This window comes from Protopterus annectens, chromosome 9.part0, assembly GCF_019279795.1.
Source record: "Protopterus annectens isolate FY-2018-M chromosome 9.part0, PAN1.0, whole genome shotgun sequence".
NCBI lineage: Eukaryota > Metazoa > Chordata > Ceratodontiformes > Protopteridae > Protopterus > Protopterus annectens.
The window spans coordinates 1,105,668,322-1,105,687,515 of record NC_056743.1 but is presented as its reverse complement, the minus strand read 5'-3'; the positions used below and the strand labels follow the sequence as shown (position 1 = coordinate 1,105,687,515).

Sequence of the window (19,194 nt, the reverse complement as noted above, 5' to 3'; positions counted from 1 at the left end):
GAATCTGAATAACCTACTCATGAAAAAAACAAAACAAAAAAAAAAAAAAACAAGAAATGAGTTATGGTCTGGATTTTTGAAGGGGTAGTGAGTAGGGACTGGTAAATCTGTAACCTCTGACAAGTTCTGTAGCATGCAAAACAGCATAGATATGAAGAGGGTCAGTCTAGCAGCCGTAAGGATATGTAAGCAGAAACAATAATTATAAAAAGATACTATCTGATGTATTTAAATGTATGGAACAAGAGTGAAACTTAAGAGGTTAAGTTATTCTTGTTTTGGATTTTGAACTGCATATGCTGGATATTGGTTTATAAATATTTTTGAAAGTATAAGTATCCATTGTAAAAGACTCAGGCAAATAGGTGATGGTTTAGTAAAACTTATTTCATCAAGTAAAAAATGAAATCATATAACATTTATTTTATTTATGTCAATGCGCTGCTTCAAAAGTGAATAATTGTAGGTCTCTGTATTGAAGCATAATACAAAAACAAATTACAAATTAAATATACAAATCTTGGAAAACAGCAGTCCACATTTGTGTATTCCCTTAGTTATATAAGCTGTATTTGAATCAGAACAAATACTTCCGTTGCTTAAAAAAATAAATATATTTTAATGTCCTTTTCTGTTAGGTGTATGAATGTTATCCATCAGTGCTTTCCTTTTTGTTTTGAGGCACAAGGAAAACACTACCATCTGTTGTTTGCTGAATGGAATACTCCTCTGGAGAATAAGGTTGTCCTTCTTCATTTCTCAGCATTTGGAAGACATCCTGGTATAGATTGTTAAGCTTTTGTTTCATGATACAAATGGTTTTATTAAAGTCACTTCTCTCCCTCACCAACTGCTCCCTCTCATGTCTCAGTTGTTCTAAGTCCTTTTCCAGATGGATGATATTTTCCAGTTTTCTTTTGCGACAGTTCTGGGCAGCTACTTTGTTCTTGCCTCGACGTCGAATGTCACGGATCAGTGCCAACTGAGACTCAGTTAGCTGGTACTTAGATACTAGCTCATTAAAATCATCTACTGGAAGGTTTATAATCTTATCTGTACCAAAAGGAATCTTCATTGATATGGCTCGACGCTCATCTCTGCTGCAGGTAATGTCCATGCGGGTAGGTTGTTTTACCTTACCAAAAGGTGAATGACTGCTGCTGGGTTGTGACCCATATCCTTGAGAAACCTCTGAAGTTGGGTAGCTGTAAACATGGCCAATTTGAATATTTGACATTGATGGCAGTAGGTGATATTGCTGGTGCTGCTGTGCGTGGTAGTCCAGTGGATACATTGCACCATATTCTTGCCTCATCCTCCCATGGTCTATGCCCTCCATCTCCATGGACTCTGCATCACTGTAGTTAAGAGACAAACCAGAATCTGACTCCAGATCTTCTTGAGACTTGCAAGGCTGGTTGCTAGGCAACCCATCATGTGTGCCTATTTCCATCATGTTCAAGTGCTCAATTGTTGGGTCATTTAACAAGCCTGTGAGGGACATATTCTTATTGGTTAAATGGCCCATGATGGAAGTTCCTGGTTGGTTAGTTGTAGAGGACAACAACATTCCAGTGTAACTGGATGGTCCAAAAGGAGCTTCCATACCTGACATGGCACTTGTGCCCAACCGTTGGCAAGATGCTGGCATCACCTCTGGATAGTGTCTGTCATATAGAGAAATGTTTTGGCTACAGCCTGGTATCTGATTATCCACAACTGTCTGACCAATCCCATAGGCATTTACTGGCATTATTGGAGGTGCAGTGTTGTATAAAGTAGGATCATATGAGCTGTCATTTGGAACATCAAGGCCCTGTATGGGAGACATAAAATACAGTTAATTTATCACTGAAATCAGGTATGTCATTCATATATTTTTCATTGTAAAGCTATTTCATTTCTGGGAACATACCAGTTGATTAATGTCGCTTCTTTAGCTAATGAAGCTAATACTTTAAAAAGCTTCTTCAACCAAACAGTGACATGATAATAAATTGAACCATTTTGTAAGTCAAAACCTTTAGGAATTTCCTACTTTTTGATTATTTTCCAAAAGTAATTTTATAATGAGCTATCTTATGCTACATAAGCCAAGTACTTCCTTCTCAGAACTGTTTATTTTATTCAGAGTAAGCATGCTAGAAATGTGGTAGTGAGTTAGGCTTGCTCAGATCATTTTAAAACTGGCTAGACCACTTTGATTATGTAATAAGCAAGGAATATTGTCCATGTGAACCACTTTTCTCTGTTTTTATCTATTATTATTGTGAAAGACATCATGGAAATTGACACCTTATTTGAAACTGGCCCTGACACTTATAGATGTGGCAGCAGGTGTACAAACTCAGTGCACACTATGTCTAGTACATTGCCATTCCAGATCTGGATTCAAAAATGTGGCTTGTGTTCTTTAACAGCAGCACACAAAAGTCCGCAAGAGTCTGTGAAATGTGTACAGGAGTGCATTGTCCACTATGGTGTACAGTGTGCTTCTGTGCCCAGTTCAGCTGCAGCCAACTGCCCCCAGAGGTCAGCAGCTGCTGTATTGTATGGTGTTGCATAACAGCACAATGCATTACTGTAGAGAACGCAATGTACAAATGTATGCATACATTTATACATAGATGCCCTGTGCTGAGTTCTGCTTCATTGTCATACGTGACTTTGATTACAGATGAATCTGATAGTGGCTCACATACCATTTCTTCTGAGTCTGGGACATAGTTGCCCACAACTGTGCAGATGACATCATCACAGATGGTAGTAGACATGAGCTGTTTTCAAATGGAATCATGGAGGATGAGTAGATTGCCTGTCTCAGTGGACATGGATATTTGTGTGGCATTAAGCATCCTTGCAATAGAGATCATTCATCATTTGACAAGGGACACATTAGGAGTTTCACAGGCCTTTACCTCATAAATCCTACAGTTGTCCTTTTCCGTGACACTGCAGCATGTGATGATGGAGCATATTTGGTTTCACTAGACTGCAGATGAGAAAAACACGACTATGCAGCCATTCTATGACATAGCCTGTTTCCCTGAGATTCTTGGGTTCATTGGCTGCACTCATATTGCTAACAAGGTGCCAGCTGCTCTAGGTATCATCTGGTATATCAGCCCAAAGTACTTCCACTCCATCAAGTGCCAGGTGGTGCTCAGCACAAAGGGTATTATATACAGAGTATTTATATGCCATCCAGGCAGTTCTCATGACTCCCATATCTGGCACACATGCAATCTATGCCAGCATTTCATGTGTGGTGACTTCCTAAATGGTCACCTAGTAGGTAGGAGCACACAATGTCACACATAGAGACCTTTCTGGTGTCCCATGAATATGTACAGTGGACCATTCATAACAGTGTCTTCTGTTGTACATTGCAGGTGATGTTGGGTATGACTTGAAGCCATGCATGTTGTTCCCAACTGCATCCCATCTGACTGTTGTAGAAATGTCATAAAACACTGCATTGTTGCAGATGTGCATTATCATTAAACTGTTTTCATATTGCTGAAGGCCTAGTTCCAGTCCCTGGATACATCTAATGACACACTGCAGTATGCCGTGGACACCCGTAGCAAGATATTTGTGGTCTGTGCCATGCTACTTGACATCCTGCTGAAAAACTGCTACAACAAAAGGTGGCCACAGCACTGGCTGACACATATGTGGCAGTAACAGAAGAGCTGGCTGAGGAGTCCTCAGAGGAACTCTGTGTGCCAGGTCCTCAGGGCAGGGATGAGTGCAATATATTATGGCAATGGCATAGAAGGGGTAGCTTGTCCACAACTATTGGCTGAGATAAACAAGTGAGAATAAAACTGATGCATACTTCAGCACACCCCATCTATTTATTACAGTGCATTGAGGGGCCACACTCTGCATGGGACATTAATATACCCGCATGAGCCAGAGAGGTAGGCAGGGCAAAGTCATCATCATTTGCACAGGAGACAGCAATGGCAGCATAGGTGAAGGAGTCATGGGTGGTATTTGGTGCAACAATGCAGAGGGTTTGGGAGCTGTAGAGTGTCAGGAATCACTTCTTCACTGATAAGATGGTGCTTCCATAAGTGGATTTTTGGCTGGGTGTACTGTGTTGTCTGCACTGACTGGACTGTAGGCAGCTTGTCTGAAGGATGACAAAGCACATTGGGCACATGTGTGGACATAGTGCTGTGATTCCCACTTTGTTTTTCCAGTAGACTGATGGTATCTGTTACGCTGTCTTTGGACATGGGTACATGTTACTTTGGATAAGAGAATGGGGAGTGGGCCAGAGTTGAACTGAGGGACCCTGAGTGGTAATAGTGTGTGCCCACAATCATGTTAAAAGAGCATCGGTCATGTCCAAGAGAACATTTATGACCAGGTGTGGAGGCCACAGTGGAGTTGGAAGAGTATCATCTATGTCCAGAAAACTGTCCATGGCAAAGGGTGGAGGCAGCCACAAAGAGTGTGAACAGTGTAGCTGTCCGTGTGCAAAGCTTCTGTAGCACAACTATGGTAGCCAGTTCTTTGGATACATGGCTGCACTAATGGATGCCCAGTGGGATTCTACTGCCCTCATCAGACATGCCTGATCCAGGTACCTTTATATGCAGTGTCAATCTGCATGAGTTGCAGAATGCTGTACAGCGCCCACAATGGCTGACCATCTTCACAGAGGTCACACAGCATAGTAAGCCACTTTGATTTTTCTGATTAGTGACTGTTTCTGGAAGGATCACAGACTTGCAGCTCTGTTGATTGAAGCCAAGTGTAGCATCCAGATCAGAAAATGTTGTGAAATCATGGCAGTGACAGCCACCTCTCATCAATGCCGTATGTGAACACCTCAAAGATAGTGCAACTTTATGATGCTGTCTGTGGTGGTGCTGACATTGTCAGGATGACCTACTCCAAATACAGGTAATGCCACAGGTTCATGCTGGACCTCCACAGTACCCTCTGTTGTGGGTAATATGAGTGTGTCATCTACAGATAGCATTATTGACCATGCCACTGTGTTTTCATAATGTGCCAAGTGCACAGTGCATCATCATCAGCCCCGAGAGACCAGATATGTGCCAACCTGTACTACTAGATTGTCTCCTAATGGACTGTGATTGCATACAGATAACATGCATGTGGTAATGCTGGTACACATTTATGACTCCAACCACCATGTGGTATACAGACTGCTACATGCCAGAATTACAAATAGCCTATGGGCAAATGCATACCTTGTGGAGCAGGTTGTTTCTGTTGCAACCCTGATGTATATGTCTTCATAGGTTCAACGTTTCAAAGGAGGTTAATGGCCCTAGAGCCCTTACAAGCCTAGCCATATTTATCTTGAATTGCCCCAGTTGTCGGTGGTTAGGGGAGTGAAGTTCATACAAGGGTCTGTGGTAGTTAATACTGAATTCGTCTGTCTCGGAAAGACATGGGCACCACCCCAGGAGTGAATTTGCTGTCACACATCCATTGATCTAGGTTGCATTTGAAGAGGATCAAGGAGGGGTTGTGTTTCACGTGAATTGGAAGCTTGTCCCAGAGACGTGACAGTCTCTGGGAGATGTATTTGTCTCTCCAGCATGACCTGTTCATGTCAGAGGCTAGGTTAAGATACCTGCAGTGTGTGACCCTCCTGCAGTTTGATTTATGAATGTGCAGCATTTCCATCAGGGCTGGGTCAGAGACTGTCCTGTAAGCCAGGCGCAGGTCACCTCTTAGCAATCTGTAGGAGACAGACTACAGTGAGAGAGCTTTCAGTCTTTCTGTGTAAGACTTATTTTGTGTACTCTGTAATTTCTTGGTGAAAAACCTCTGTGGTTGCTCCAATTGTTGCAGGTATCTGGTGAGGTGCATACAAAAGGGAGCATTATACTCAATTAATGGTCTGAAGAGGGCCAAGTATAATGGAATTATAGCATCCTTAGATCTAGAAGCATTGCCTTTACTAAGATGTGTCACATAGAAAGACTACTGTGGCTATGTGGTGGTCAGAGTTCATATTGATATCAATATGAGTACATTGATCATGTACCACTGTGTCTACACCTAGGGGGTGCTTTCTATAATGTAATTAGCAGGGATGTCAGCTTTACCAAAGGGAATAATAATGCACTTTTTTGCATTTAGCTTTAATTTATGGCTTTGGCACCAATTATTTGTCTGTATTAACACAATTTGCAATTGTCAGTGAACTTGGCCAGCCACAGGCCATCCATGTTTGCCTGGACTTCTGCGAAATAAATTCCAAACAGTAAGGGGGCCCAGCACAGAACCCTGTAGTACACCACTGATCTTTTGCAATAGGTGAAGTCACCCACTTTGACTGTATGTGTACTGTCAGTGAGCCAGTTGGGTACCCATCTGGTATTGTAGGGATTAATTCCTAATTGGGAGAGTCTCTCTATAATACCTGACTGGGGTATTGTGTCAAATGCCTTGGCTAGGTCACGATAGGTGGTATGAGCTGTCTTTCCCTCATCCAGGGCCTTGGTGACTTTCTTGAAGAAGTCAACCATGTTTAACAGGCATCATCTACCTTTAACAGATCTGAACTGGGTTGGGTCCAGAGTTTGGAGATTACCTATGTCCTTGTTAATAAGGTCCATAATGATTCTTTTCATGGCCTTGCCGATGATTCTAGTCAAGCGTATGGGCCTATAATTCCCAGGGTCAGTTGATGGTCCTCCTTTGTGCAGAGGGATTACTGTTGCTGCCCTCCATTCTGCTGGAACATAGCCAGTTCTTAGGCTGTGGTTAAACAGGGATCCAAGTAGGCTTGCTAGGTTATGTTTTTAAGCTATTTAAAAGGTGACTAGGAATGATATCTGGTCCCATTGATGCTGTGTTTTTGGCCATGGAGAGCACTGAGTTGACCTTCTATGTTGCAGTAATAGGCATATGAATGGTGGCAGGTATACTTTGGGGGGGTGACTGGAGGGGACAGGGGGTGAAGTTTGCCCCAAATCTGTCAGCTAGCAGGTTGGTTATTACCTCCAGTTGAGTATGGGTGGTGCCACCCAAAACCAGTTAAACACATAGCTGGGTATTCCCTTTTAGATTTTGGACGTAATTAAAGAATGCCTTGTAATTATCCTTAGCAAGGGAGGCTATTTTTGCTTCACAATGGGATTTCTTCCTCTGCTGAGCCAGTTCCCTCTTGTTCTTGGACATTAGTTTCTTTCTCTTGTTGTATAGACTGTTTATACTAGGCATTCGCTAGAGTGGTGTGTTTTTTCAGCAAGACCTGGTTTTAATCTGGTTAGGTACAGATGATTCTATACAAGTGCTTAAGTGGTTATACAGGGCATTGGTGTACACTTCTGCATAGGAGTCCATGTTATCTGCGTTCAAGGGGACTTTGAAACTTCTTATACCATCACTTAGTAGGAAGTAATTTATCTTAGAAAAATTCTTAAGCAGTTTTAAGCTTGATGGGCTATCTGGTCTTATAACTACATTGAAAGTGACTGATTTATGGTCCAGTCTTACCAGGGGAGGACATCACACAGGGGGTTGTGCAATGCTCTCCCATGTTAGTGAGTACTATGTCCAGGACATCTGAGCCTCTTGTGGGTGGGTCAATGGTAGGAAATTTAAAATCACCCATGAGTAAGGTGTTGGGCCATATGGAACGTGACTCCAGTAAGTCTAGGTATGTGATATGCTTTTCCTGTTTCATGGTGGGGGACCTATAGTTAGCTATTATGTGGTAGGTGCTTTGCCTATAGTTAATTGGGCATGGAGTAGCTCAAGAGAGTCATATTGTTTGACCTGTAACCTATCCTGCCTCTTCCCTGTGCTCAGGTTGTGCCTCCCTTACCTATTAGTCCCCTATCATGGCCAGTGCAGTATTACCACACACATTGCTCTGCTATGCAGCAGTGTTTGTGGCTATTATTCCCTTTTGACTGGTGTCTGAAATCCTGAGATCCACTAATTAGTTAGTTATCCTGTCTGCTGTCATTTTCCATATATAGCATCACACTCTACTGTCCAATTTCACCAGATTCACAAAAAATACCATTCTACTCTCACTGGCACATCATGGGGTTTCCTGCAAAATTGTGATTACAGTTTTTTTATCACAGTAAAATGGTGTTTATAACATGTCTATTATGCTAATGAGACAGTTTAGTGGAATACTCTCTGGACTGCACCAAGAGCAGAGTACCCTATCAGATGACAATTTGAAATGTTGGGACCTGCTAGAGCGAATCCTAAAACAGAGAGAATGAATGGCCGAAAGAACTGACTTACATAAACCAAGTCTGAGATCCCATTTCTCGAAATATTCCCTTTTCTCCAAGGTATGGTGATCTGAGACTTGGTATATATAAGTTTTGCGGTGTGGAGAATTTTAAAGGAGAAGAGCAATTTTTGAGATTCACTCTTTTCCTGAGTTTTTAGTCTTTTTTTTCTGGCTTGTCAGCATTCTGCTATTCTGTGAGATGGAATCAGGTGGGCTCATGCATGCGGTAGGAGGTCACAGATGGTGTGCATACCAGGATATGCTGGCTGTGCTAATTACAGTTTGCAGTGAGCAAAATGTATGTAACTGTGGAGAAAGAGCTCCAATATTATAATCAGCTGACTGTTTTTGCAGTGTCACTGCACAGTATGCCTGGCAACAATAGCTGTATGTGTCTTCTGATGCCATGTTTATTATGTACTCATTACTATTTTATGGTTTCCACTATTTTCGGAGATCAAGGAAAGCTGAAGCCAGAGGATGCAGGCCAGGCTCGCCAGGTAGAGAAATTAGTGTACAGAATTGTTGACATTTCTGTATTACTGCAGTAAAACTATGTACGACAACACTGAAGAGGTGTATTTTGTTTGTTTTTCATTTTAATAAACATTTAACCATAGTTTAGTTGTTTATTAGTTTGTAGATGCTTTTACCCCAGCTACTGTACTACTATGCTAAAGTATACCACTTTTATTCGCGGTGATGTACTTATGCCATAATTTGTCATCATATATTCACTGTATTCCATGTGACTATTGTATGGCTCCCGATTGAAATATTGGCACTTTAAATGCTGAGTGCTGACAGCAAAAAAACAAGACTGAAAACACAGGAGAAGAATGAATCTCGAAGACTGCTCTTCTCCTTAAAACTTCTTTTTGCAGGGAGGCAAGCCCCCCTGCCATGTGGGGGGGGGGGCAACTCTCCAAACTTATATATACCAACTCTGAGATCACCATACCTAAGAGAAAAGGGAATATTCCAAGAAATGGCATCTTGAACTTAGTATATGTAACTCTATTCTTTCAGCTGTTACAGTCTCTTTATTTTGGGACTCACTCTAGCAGGTCCCAGCATTTCAAATGGTTACCTGCTTTATGCTACTTTGCTGATTTGTATTGTCCTACTTATCAGCAACCATTTGTATTCATGCCATTGTTTTGTAATTTTTTAAATTTTTTGGTTACATGCCTTTGTTTTCCTCCCTTTATTATATTTTTCAGCAAGATTGTCTGTACAGCAGGCAACGGTGCGATGGCAGCTACCAAATTCCTCACCATCCACCATAATGACTGCAGGGTCCCCAGTAACTGACAGCCCTACCTTTCTGAGGGGTAAGAAAAGCCACACTTTGGAAGATGACCTGAAGAGCTCACTGATGTTCTTTATTGCTGTTTCTCTGGTAGGAGTTATAGGCATATCATTAAACAGTGGCACACAGGGGCCCCGCCTGGGTCCACCAGCATGAGCTTCAGTGGCTGAGGACCACAGCTGACCATAATCTCTATGCCTACCTTGCCACCCTGGATCCCTACCTCATGCAGTTGGTAAGGTAGCACAGCTGTCCAGCCCCAACCATCAGACTACTAGACAAGGAGCTCAACCATGATTTCAGCCATGGCGGTGCTTGGCAAGCCATCTTCACCCTATGATATCCCTCATAATGGCATTTCTCTTCCTTGTGTGTCACTTTCCATCCCCTCTTTGCACTCCAGTCTTCCCCTTCACCAGTTGCCCACCCTTTGTCAGTCTGCATATCTCCATAGTTTCCCCACTATGTTGTGCCAGTACCATCTTGTCAGTCTTTGTCTCTTTTATATTTTTGTCTTTTTGCCTTTGCTGCCATTCCTATTCACTCTTTCCTACCCACACCTTGCCTATGCTACCTTTCCCCTCAACCCTCCTTAAAAAATGGGCACCTGTCTTACAACAAAATCCTCTCCTACCTTCAACTTTGCAACAGTCTTCCTCTTCCCCTTGTCTTTCAGTGTGCTCCTCTGCTTGCTCCTTCACCTTTTTTGAATATTCAACCACCCCTTTTCCTTCCGGTTTATATGATAAAATCAGCTGGCACTTTGTTGTGTACTCCTTGTACAAGCTCCCAACTGTGTCCCTCTAGCAGCTGTGCAGCATGTGAACATGCATAGCATGCTGCATAGTGATGTCCATGGGTCATATGATCACTCATAACATGGCCCACACACTTGCATAGTAGCTGACGTTTTCATGGCTGCAAGGCTTCATTTTGTAGCACTATCCCCAGCGTGACTGAACTATGTCTGATTTTATGATTTATCTAATCCCTGACAAGCTGCACCATGCTATCTTCACTGCACTATTTAGTATAGTTAGGTCATGTTATGGTTCTTTCTGAATACCTCCTATAGTTCTGCACAATATTTTTTGAAGGTGAACTATAAGAGGAAGACTTTCTAGAAATGCACAGAGATTTAGTGTAACGTAAAATACATTTTGAAATTTCTATTTATTTTTCTTGACATTTTATAACTAAAGCTATGTCAGACGAATGGAATATGATCATCTGCTGGTGTAATTTGATGGTGAAAAGCAACACCATCTCTGGCACTTCTTTTCTTAGAACTTCCTTGAATACCTTGTAAAGTTATAAACCATGTGAACCATTAAAGAGAAAGGTGCTTTGTGACATCAAAGAAATTAATAGCTAATCAACACCAACCATTCCACTGTGTGTGTGTGTGTGTGCGCGTGTGCATGTGCATGTGTGCGTGTGCGTGCGTGTGTGTGTGTGTGTGTGTGTGTGTGTGTGTGTGTGTGTGTGTGTGTGTGTGTGTGTGTGTGTGCGTGTGTGTGTGTGTGTGTGTGTGTGTGTGTGTGTGTGTGTGTGTGTGTGTGTGTGTGTGTGTGTGTGTGTGTGTGTGTGTGTGTGTGTGTGTGTGTGTGTGTGTGTGTGTGTGTGTGTGTGTGTCTGTGTGTGTGTGTGTGTGTGTGTGTGTGTGTGTGTGTGTGTGTGTGTGTGTGTGTGTGTGTGTGTGTGTGTGTGTGTGTGTGTGTGTGTGTTTATGCTTGTGAGAGAGTGAGATATGTATAGTGGACATGTGCAGTTAATGAGTTCTAGTGAAGTAGATGTGCTCCAGCTTTACCAGTTTCCTAATAAAAAATTAATTATGAATATAAATAAAAGAAAAAATGAAGGCATGTTCTTTAACCTCACTTACTTGTATTGCATGTCCACCACATAATTACAAGTTCAGTCAGTAATGGAGTTTGCAGCAATGATACACGTGTGTGTGTGTGTGTGTGTGTGTGTGTGTGTGTGTGTGTGTCTGTATGCATACTCATGCTTGTAATTCTTTTTTTTTTTTTTTTTTTTTTTGATGGGGGTTGCACATTGAGAGAGAATGACAGAGAAAGAGAGAGTTTTACATTGCAGACTCTGAGAAAAGCACAAAGACCATTTGTCTGAAGCTAAAAAACTGAAGCATTGTTCATGGAACCTGCATATCATTCCACCTCATCACCACAATGCACTTTTCTTTTATCTTGCATTTTGTGTCTGCTGTAACTGGGAGTTTAGGAGCATGCCCTGTAATAATTCCACTCCCCCACATCTGCAGGATAAGGGCCAGTGAGAGTATGTTTGTGCTGCAAATTTATAGCAGAGAGACCAGAGAAAGAAGCAGTGACCATAGCAGAGTAACAGAAGTGTCCAGTAATTACATACGGTTGTAGTACCATGAGGATGAAAAAATTTTGTGATATACAGAGGACTGAATAAAAATAAGTATATTACCCAAACATTGCATTTGGACCAAAGCTGAACAGAGTACAGGCATGTAGGACAGTCTGAAAATAAGCAGAAGTGAAAGTAAGGAAGGAAGAACAATTACATGTACAAAAAATGTAAGTGGCAGTTTTAGCGAACTCCACCTCTTACCTGAGGATACGGGGATGAAGTACAAACACAAGGGAGGTCTCTATGTTAAGATAGAGAGCTGAAAAATTGACATCATAATATGAAAAAAACAATAAAGAACTCTATAAGGAAAAAGGCAAAGGTAACTTTTGCACATGTGAGAAACTGACTAAGACAGATACAGGTGGTGGCAGACAGAAAACTTCTTTAGCAAAGAAATGAGTCTATCGATTTTCTTGGATTTGCTATTTAGTGTTTGTGATTCGAACACGTAGAAAACAAAAAAGACAGCGGTAACATATGTTTGCAATAAAGCATTACCTGTTTGCATACATTTGTACATAGTAAACCTTGTTCTGCATACACAGGCTGAAGATTTGTCCAGGCTTACGACGAAGTCCATGGCAGATCTGACCAGATAATATAATATTTTTTTACAGTACTGACGATAATGCCAAAACCACCATAAAAGGTCATCAGCCAAAGTTTTAATGTGATTTTGCTTATCTGAACTAGGGCTTTAGCATACGTCTCAACTGTCCAGATTTTTACAGAATGTCTTGATTTTTGGTCTGTTGCTCATAAAATTTGCAGTTTTCTGGCACATCACTGAGGTTTGAACACCCTAAGTAATCACATATATTTAAGATTCAGATGTCATATGTCAGATTTCAGAACATGCAAAGTAATGCAAAACTTATTCTAGCAATCCTCTAAATTTATAAGAGCAATATTTAAAATTTGTCCCCTATTTTGGTTCTCTCCCCATTATTTTTGGCTTTATCCAGATTTCTTATGCTTAGAGGTTGAGAGGTATGCTCTTTAGCCCCTTGGATGTTTGACCTTCCATACAGTTTATGATTAATTCCAAAGAGTTCTAAAAAGGTTTACCTGTTTTCCTGGGTTAAACAACCCAGGTCTGGGCAGGCAAACCTAGGCCATCTAGAGAAACTCATATATGAAACTTGGTTTGTTGAACTGATCTCCCCAGTACACATGTACACACATACCTCTCAACCTCCAAACATTAAAAATCACAGCACTGGCCTTTAAAAAATCATAGCAGGGCTCAGAATGAGGAGCACTTTCTTTTTTTTTTCACAGTAGAAGGTGTTTATATACTAGACTGTATACAGTGAATGATAAAGAATCTTTGTATAGACCTAATTACTTAATTTATGTATTTAATAAGGCATGCACCCATAAGCAGGTCTGACTTTAGGAGGAATATCATAGAAGGAAGACTTCCGCGGTGGTGCAGCGGTAGCGTTGTTGCCTCACAGCAAGAGGTTCTGCCGTTCGATTCTCGGCTGGAGTGCGGGGAGTGCCTTCTGTGTGGAGTCTGCATGTCCTCCCCGCGGTTGGGTGGGCGTTCGAAGGACATGAGTAAATGGGCATGCCTTCGTTGAAGGTTGAACGTCAAGCTGGCACCTCGCGTTCGTGAAAATCTACTGCCAATCATTAGCAGACCGGAGTTCCGCTGTGGCGACCCCTAACCGGGAAAAGCCAAAAGAAGACCATCATAAATCTAGGAGGAGCAGGGCTAAAAGTGACAGTCAAAACCATGGTTCTATGCCTAAATCATAGAACTTGAGATGCATGACACGCACGCATGCACACGCGCATGCTGGAAAGTAAAGGCAAAGTATAGCCAGTCACTATAACATGATGCTTAAGAGCAACCCTTCCTTTTTCCAAATATTTAAACACAAAATTAAAACATTTCAGATTACCATTTATTAGTTAAATGTACCCCATATTTTTATTTGTTTTATTAAACCATGTAACATAAAAATAATCCACTTACTTAGTACAATGCCATACTTATACAACAGGCAACAATAACTTGTGAGGCTGAAATTCTACGCCCTAGGCTTAGCAACGAGTGTACCTTGCAAACTTTAAAAAAAACTCTAAAAACACCCAGGAAGGAGGGCTAGGAACAAAAAAAAATATTTGCATTCAGTTATATCTTATTACCTTATGTTATTAATTAAGTCTTGATAGGCCTTTAATCCAGTAACACAAATAACGGAACATGCGAGTACTTGTGCCATTCATCCATACTAACCATTACATTACTGATGATTGGCTTTTGAGTTTATGAGCCAGGTTCTGAAACTCTTTTTTTCCACTCTTCAAATGAATCTCTCCAGTGATGGAAGAGGGTTGACAAGACCGTTGTAAGCACTGTTCTTAGCCAGGCTCTGACTGTTATATCCAACAGCAAAATCTTATTTCGTAAATCAAATTTCACAGTTGTATGCTGGAGGTTGATACCTTCAGTGCCCACTGCACGTGATCAGTGATAACTTCCCAAACACCTGATGCAAGTGGCCTAATCAATATAGTTGAATTTATCAAGACTTGAACAATATAAGACTGAATGTGTAAATCTGATAAGGGAAAGAAAAGAAACAAAGTGAAGTATGGGGAGTGAATAACAAAACAGAAAAAAATAGTTTATAATAGTATATATGGAGGAATACAGATAAAATAATGTATCAAGAAGGCGAAATGAGTTTTATAACATTGAATCATAATGGATTAACCGATCCAGTCAGGAAAAATAACATTTTAATTATTTTAAAGGATTAAAACCATTGATACTTGCATTATAAGAAAATCTATTTAGAGAACCAAGAACATGATATTGAAATAAGACGCAATCGGCTATGGAATGTTTTGTCTTCATTTATAAGGGCAGGAAAGAGAGGAGTGGATATTGAGATTGTCCTTGATAGGTGGGGAGTATTCTACTAGATGTTAATTGATGTAATAAGGGGTGAAGGAGTATATAGGTGCAACATATATTGCAGTTTATAGTTTATACTTACCTCCCAGGGTCACTTCAGGCAGAACTTTAGTTGACCTATTCTAGCAATTCAAACATAATCAAATCACTGGAACTGGGTTTACCATGAGGGGAGTCCTGCTGTGCCACTTCCATGTGGACAAAGGATCAGAACTCAGTAAAATTGTGTTCAATGACTAATTGACATTTTCCCATATAAACACACACACACACCAGAATTATCTGTTCTAAAGACTTAAACCTTGCCTGTGATATAAATAGGACCTGCTGGAGAGATAGGAATGTATTCCAGAGACTACCCCTTCTCTGGAACAGGATCCCCATTCATGTGAAGTGGAGCTCCTTCGTAATCCAGTTCAAGTGCAACTTGGACAATTGGATGGGAAACCGGAAATTCACCCCTTTTTTGGCACCCATGTCTCTGATGCAAACAGGTAACCTGTAAATGGTTCATCTCCCAGGTCCATGCTTACACTTATCAGGGGTATCAGAACTTGTCAGAAATTTGGGGTGCATGGCTAGGCTTAAATCGTTGTCTTATTTTAATTATTTTAAAGGATTAAAACCTTATTTAATTCACATCCCTGTGACTAAATTAACAATCAAGCAGCCCTCTCAGTGGTTTCTGCCTTAGTTTGTATCACTTGGAGGCCCACCTGTTTATTTGCATCTCTATACATTCCCCTTCATTGCTAATGTATCTCCCTACTCTAGTCTGTGCACAAACTGGTTACTAATCAGCAAGTCAATGTGAAGACACACTCCCAACCTTAATAAACTTTGCTGTCTCTTCTCTCCTTCACTTTACAGGTAGTTTGAATTATTACTTACCCCCTCTGAGGCCTTCACTGATTTTCACTGATTGCCTCTCTGGTTTCTTTGCATTCCATCTGGTTTACACCCCTTGTGCTATCTCTCTCCCCCAATACAAAGTCTATATTAGAACCCTGCTGAGCATAGAGCCATCTTTAAATTTCTAGTCTCCCACCAGGACACAAGTGCTCTTCAACAATTACATTCTGCTTGCTGGTAAGCCATTAGACCTCAGGAATTTGTTTAAAGTGTTCAGATGTGTAAAGTAATACTTACTTTTTTCTCTTGTCTTGGTTAGCTCTGCCCCGATCCGTTCGTCCTCACTAACGCTCGGGCTCTCTCTGCTCCCTTGCCCTGCCCTCTATTCCCTCCTGCCCCCACTACCTCTACATTTATAGTAATCACAGCCACACCCACAGCTCACCCTTATATCACCTCCACCAATCACAGCTCCTCAAGTCATATCACATTATACCAGACCAACTTGCTTCACACAAAATACTCCCAAACACTCTCATTCCCACTAGGGATTTTTACATCACCCACACTACTTCCCCATCCACATATAGTGCAACCCTATAATTCCTGTTCAGACCCCCCCCACCTAGAAACAACTTAAACTTTATAACCATGACTATCACACAACTAAGTCTAGTCTGTCTTCTAATAATTCTTTACAACACCACAAGTTATCACTCTAGCAATATCCCTAAACTTAGTAGCACAACTCTACATTATGCACTCTTGTATACAGACACCACACATTATAATAATATCTGCCCACAGTTATTCAAGAACTATATAAAGGACCAATTCAGAACTAAACACCTATGCTCTCATTCCTACTCCAAAAAAACACAATACTTTCTCACACTGCTCACCATACTCCAACATCTGTATAACCATTTTAACTCTAGGCTCACCTTAAGTGGGGATATCCACCCCAACCCAGGCCCAAATCCATCCTGTCCAACACAAACTGCTCCAACACAAATGTCAGAACATAACACCCCCACTTTCTTCATCCCTGGGCAATTCAACAACAGCAGCAAAACCAACCACCTTTTAATGCTAAATATTAATATTAGAAGTATCAAAAATAAAATACATGAACTCCAGACCACAACAGCACACTACTCCCCAGACATAGTTGCTTTAACAGAAATCTGGCTAAATAAAAACATAGCTAACTCAGAGGTTCTCCCTACCGGCTACAATATCATTAGACAAGACAGACCACTTCGTAAAGTGGGTGGAACTGCCTTACTGTACAAGTCCAACTTAACTGTTCATCAGTTACCAAATTCCTACCACTCCCCCAATAATTGGGACATACTTATCTCACCACTTCAACTTCACCCTAAAAAGGTCATCACCACAATTGTGATCTATATTCCACCTGGTAATACACCTGCTAGCCTTGAAGACTTCTTATCCTGGTGTTCTTCCACATACTCACAAGAAACCCTTATTCTGGGGGACTTCAACCTAGATTGGTTCACCTGTATATCAGAACCACCAAGTAATATAATAAATCTCCATGGCTACCAGCAGCTAGTCCAAATTCCAACTAGATGTGATAAAAAATCTAAAAGGGAATCCATCCTTGACTGGGTCCTAACTAGCAACCCCACATTGTACCTTCACACAGGCAGTCTCCCAGACACCTTAAGTGACCACAACATAATATACTTTATACGTAGTAGAACAAGCATATGCAAAACCACTAACTATATATCCACTAGAAACACAAAAAAATTCTCTGCTGAGGTCCTCAACACTTTACTCTATAACTGTGACTGGACCCCCCTAAAAACCCTCCCACTTGACCAGGCTGTAGCATATTTCAACAAAATATTTCTACATCACCTAGACACTGTTGCTCCATTGTGCAAAATCAAGGTTAGAACCTCTACAAACCCCTGGCTCAGTAAAGAAACCAAACAAATCCTCAAGTCCAGAGACACTGCCTGGCTTTACTATAAAAAAACAAAGAAACACAAAGCCTAACTAAGTACCAAGAACTGCGCAACTGTGCAAAAAAATGCATTAGGCTTGACACAAAAATCCTACTACACAACATTACAAACTAAATACCAACACAACCCGCAAAGATTTTGGAAAAATGTAAACCAGCTACTAAAATCCACCCAAAAGGCTACCCCCAAACCAACCACCCCTGACACTAAAGTTCCCATTGAAACACAATTCAGCTCCCACTTTGTGAACTCAGTTCTATCCTTAGTATCACAGGACAGTTCCTTCCTCACTATCCCCCCAACACAAACAACACTAATACAAGCTTTACCCTCAAAACAGTTTTCACCACGTCAATCAAAAGCATGCTCTCCAAACCAAAAACCTCATCAACAGCAGCCGACCTACTCCCCAGCTATTTCTTGAAACACACAGCAGATGCTGTTGCTATCCCAGTCACCACTCTCATAAACAGATCAGTTGTTGAAAACTATGTGCCCAAACTTTGGAAAATATCCTATGTTACACCCATACATAAAGGCAGGACCTCCACTGAACTTAATAACTACAGACCCATTGCTTTACTCTCCCCCCTGGCCAAAATCCTAGAAAAATGCATCCATACCCAGATGCTAAACTATCTCCTAGACAGCAACATCCTGTCACCTACTCAGCATGGTTTCACACCTGCCCATAGTACCACTATAGCCCTCCTCTGCTTCACAGACACAGTAAACCATCTCAAAAATGAAGGCCTACAAGTGTCAACTCTTTTTTTGGATATGTCCAAAGCATTTGACACAGTCTCACACCAAATCCTGCTAAACAAACTAAACCAATATCATCTATCAAATTCCACTCTTACCTGGTTTCAAAGCTACTTAACTGACAGGTACCAAGCTGTGAAATGGGAAAATTCTCTCTCTCCTCAGCTGCCCGTAACTATAGGAGTCCCACAGGGTTCTGTCTTAGGACCACTACTATTCACAGTCTTCACAAATGACCTCCATACCTCCACACAGCATGCATCTATAATTCAGTATGCAGATGACACTACCTTAATCTGTGCTGCACAAAACATTCCCACCCTCCTGCAAACAACTCAACTAGCATTCTCTAACGTTGAAAACTACCTTACAAAAGCCCAGCTTATCCTCAGTCCAAAGAAAACTCATTTTATGATTATAACCACTTCTAACAAAAACACTAACAGTCAATTTACTATCTACTCCACAAATGCTACTCCAATTGCTCCAGTGGCACAGGCTAAGCTATTGGGAATAACCATAGACTCCCACCTAAAATTTGATAGTCATCTCAACTTAACTATTAAAAAAGTACAAACTGGGGTCACTCTACCGTATCAAACCATTTCTTACCAACAACACAAGTTCAGCCATTGCTCACTCCCAACTTCTATCCACCCTACTCTATGCA

The 19,194-nt window shown here is 41.1% G+C and overlaps 1 protein-coding gene across 1 annotated transcript in view; it reads right to left on the bottom strand.

Moving 5' to 3' along the window:
* Positions 1-403: 403 nt before the first annotated feature.
* Positions 404-19,194, bottom strand: part of NFE2 (nuclear factor, erythroid 2) — a 334,785-nt gene continuing 315,994 nt past the window's right edge. The window contains exon 4 of the mRNA XM_044083955.1: positions 404-1,816. Coding sequence (XP_043939890.1) covers positions 650-1,816 — 1,167 coding nt within the window. The 3' untranslated portion in view covers positions 404-649. The remainder of the gene's footprint in view (positions 1,817-19,194) is intronic.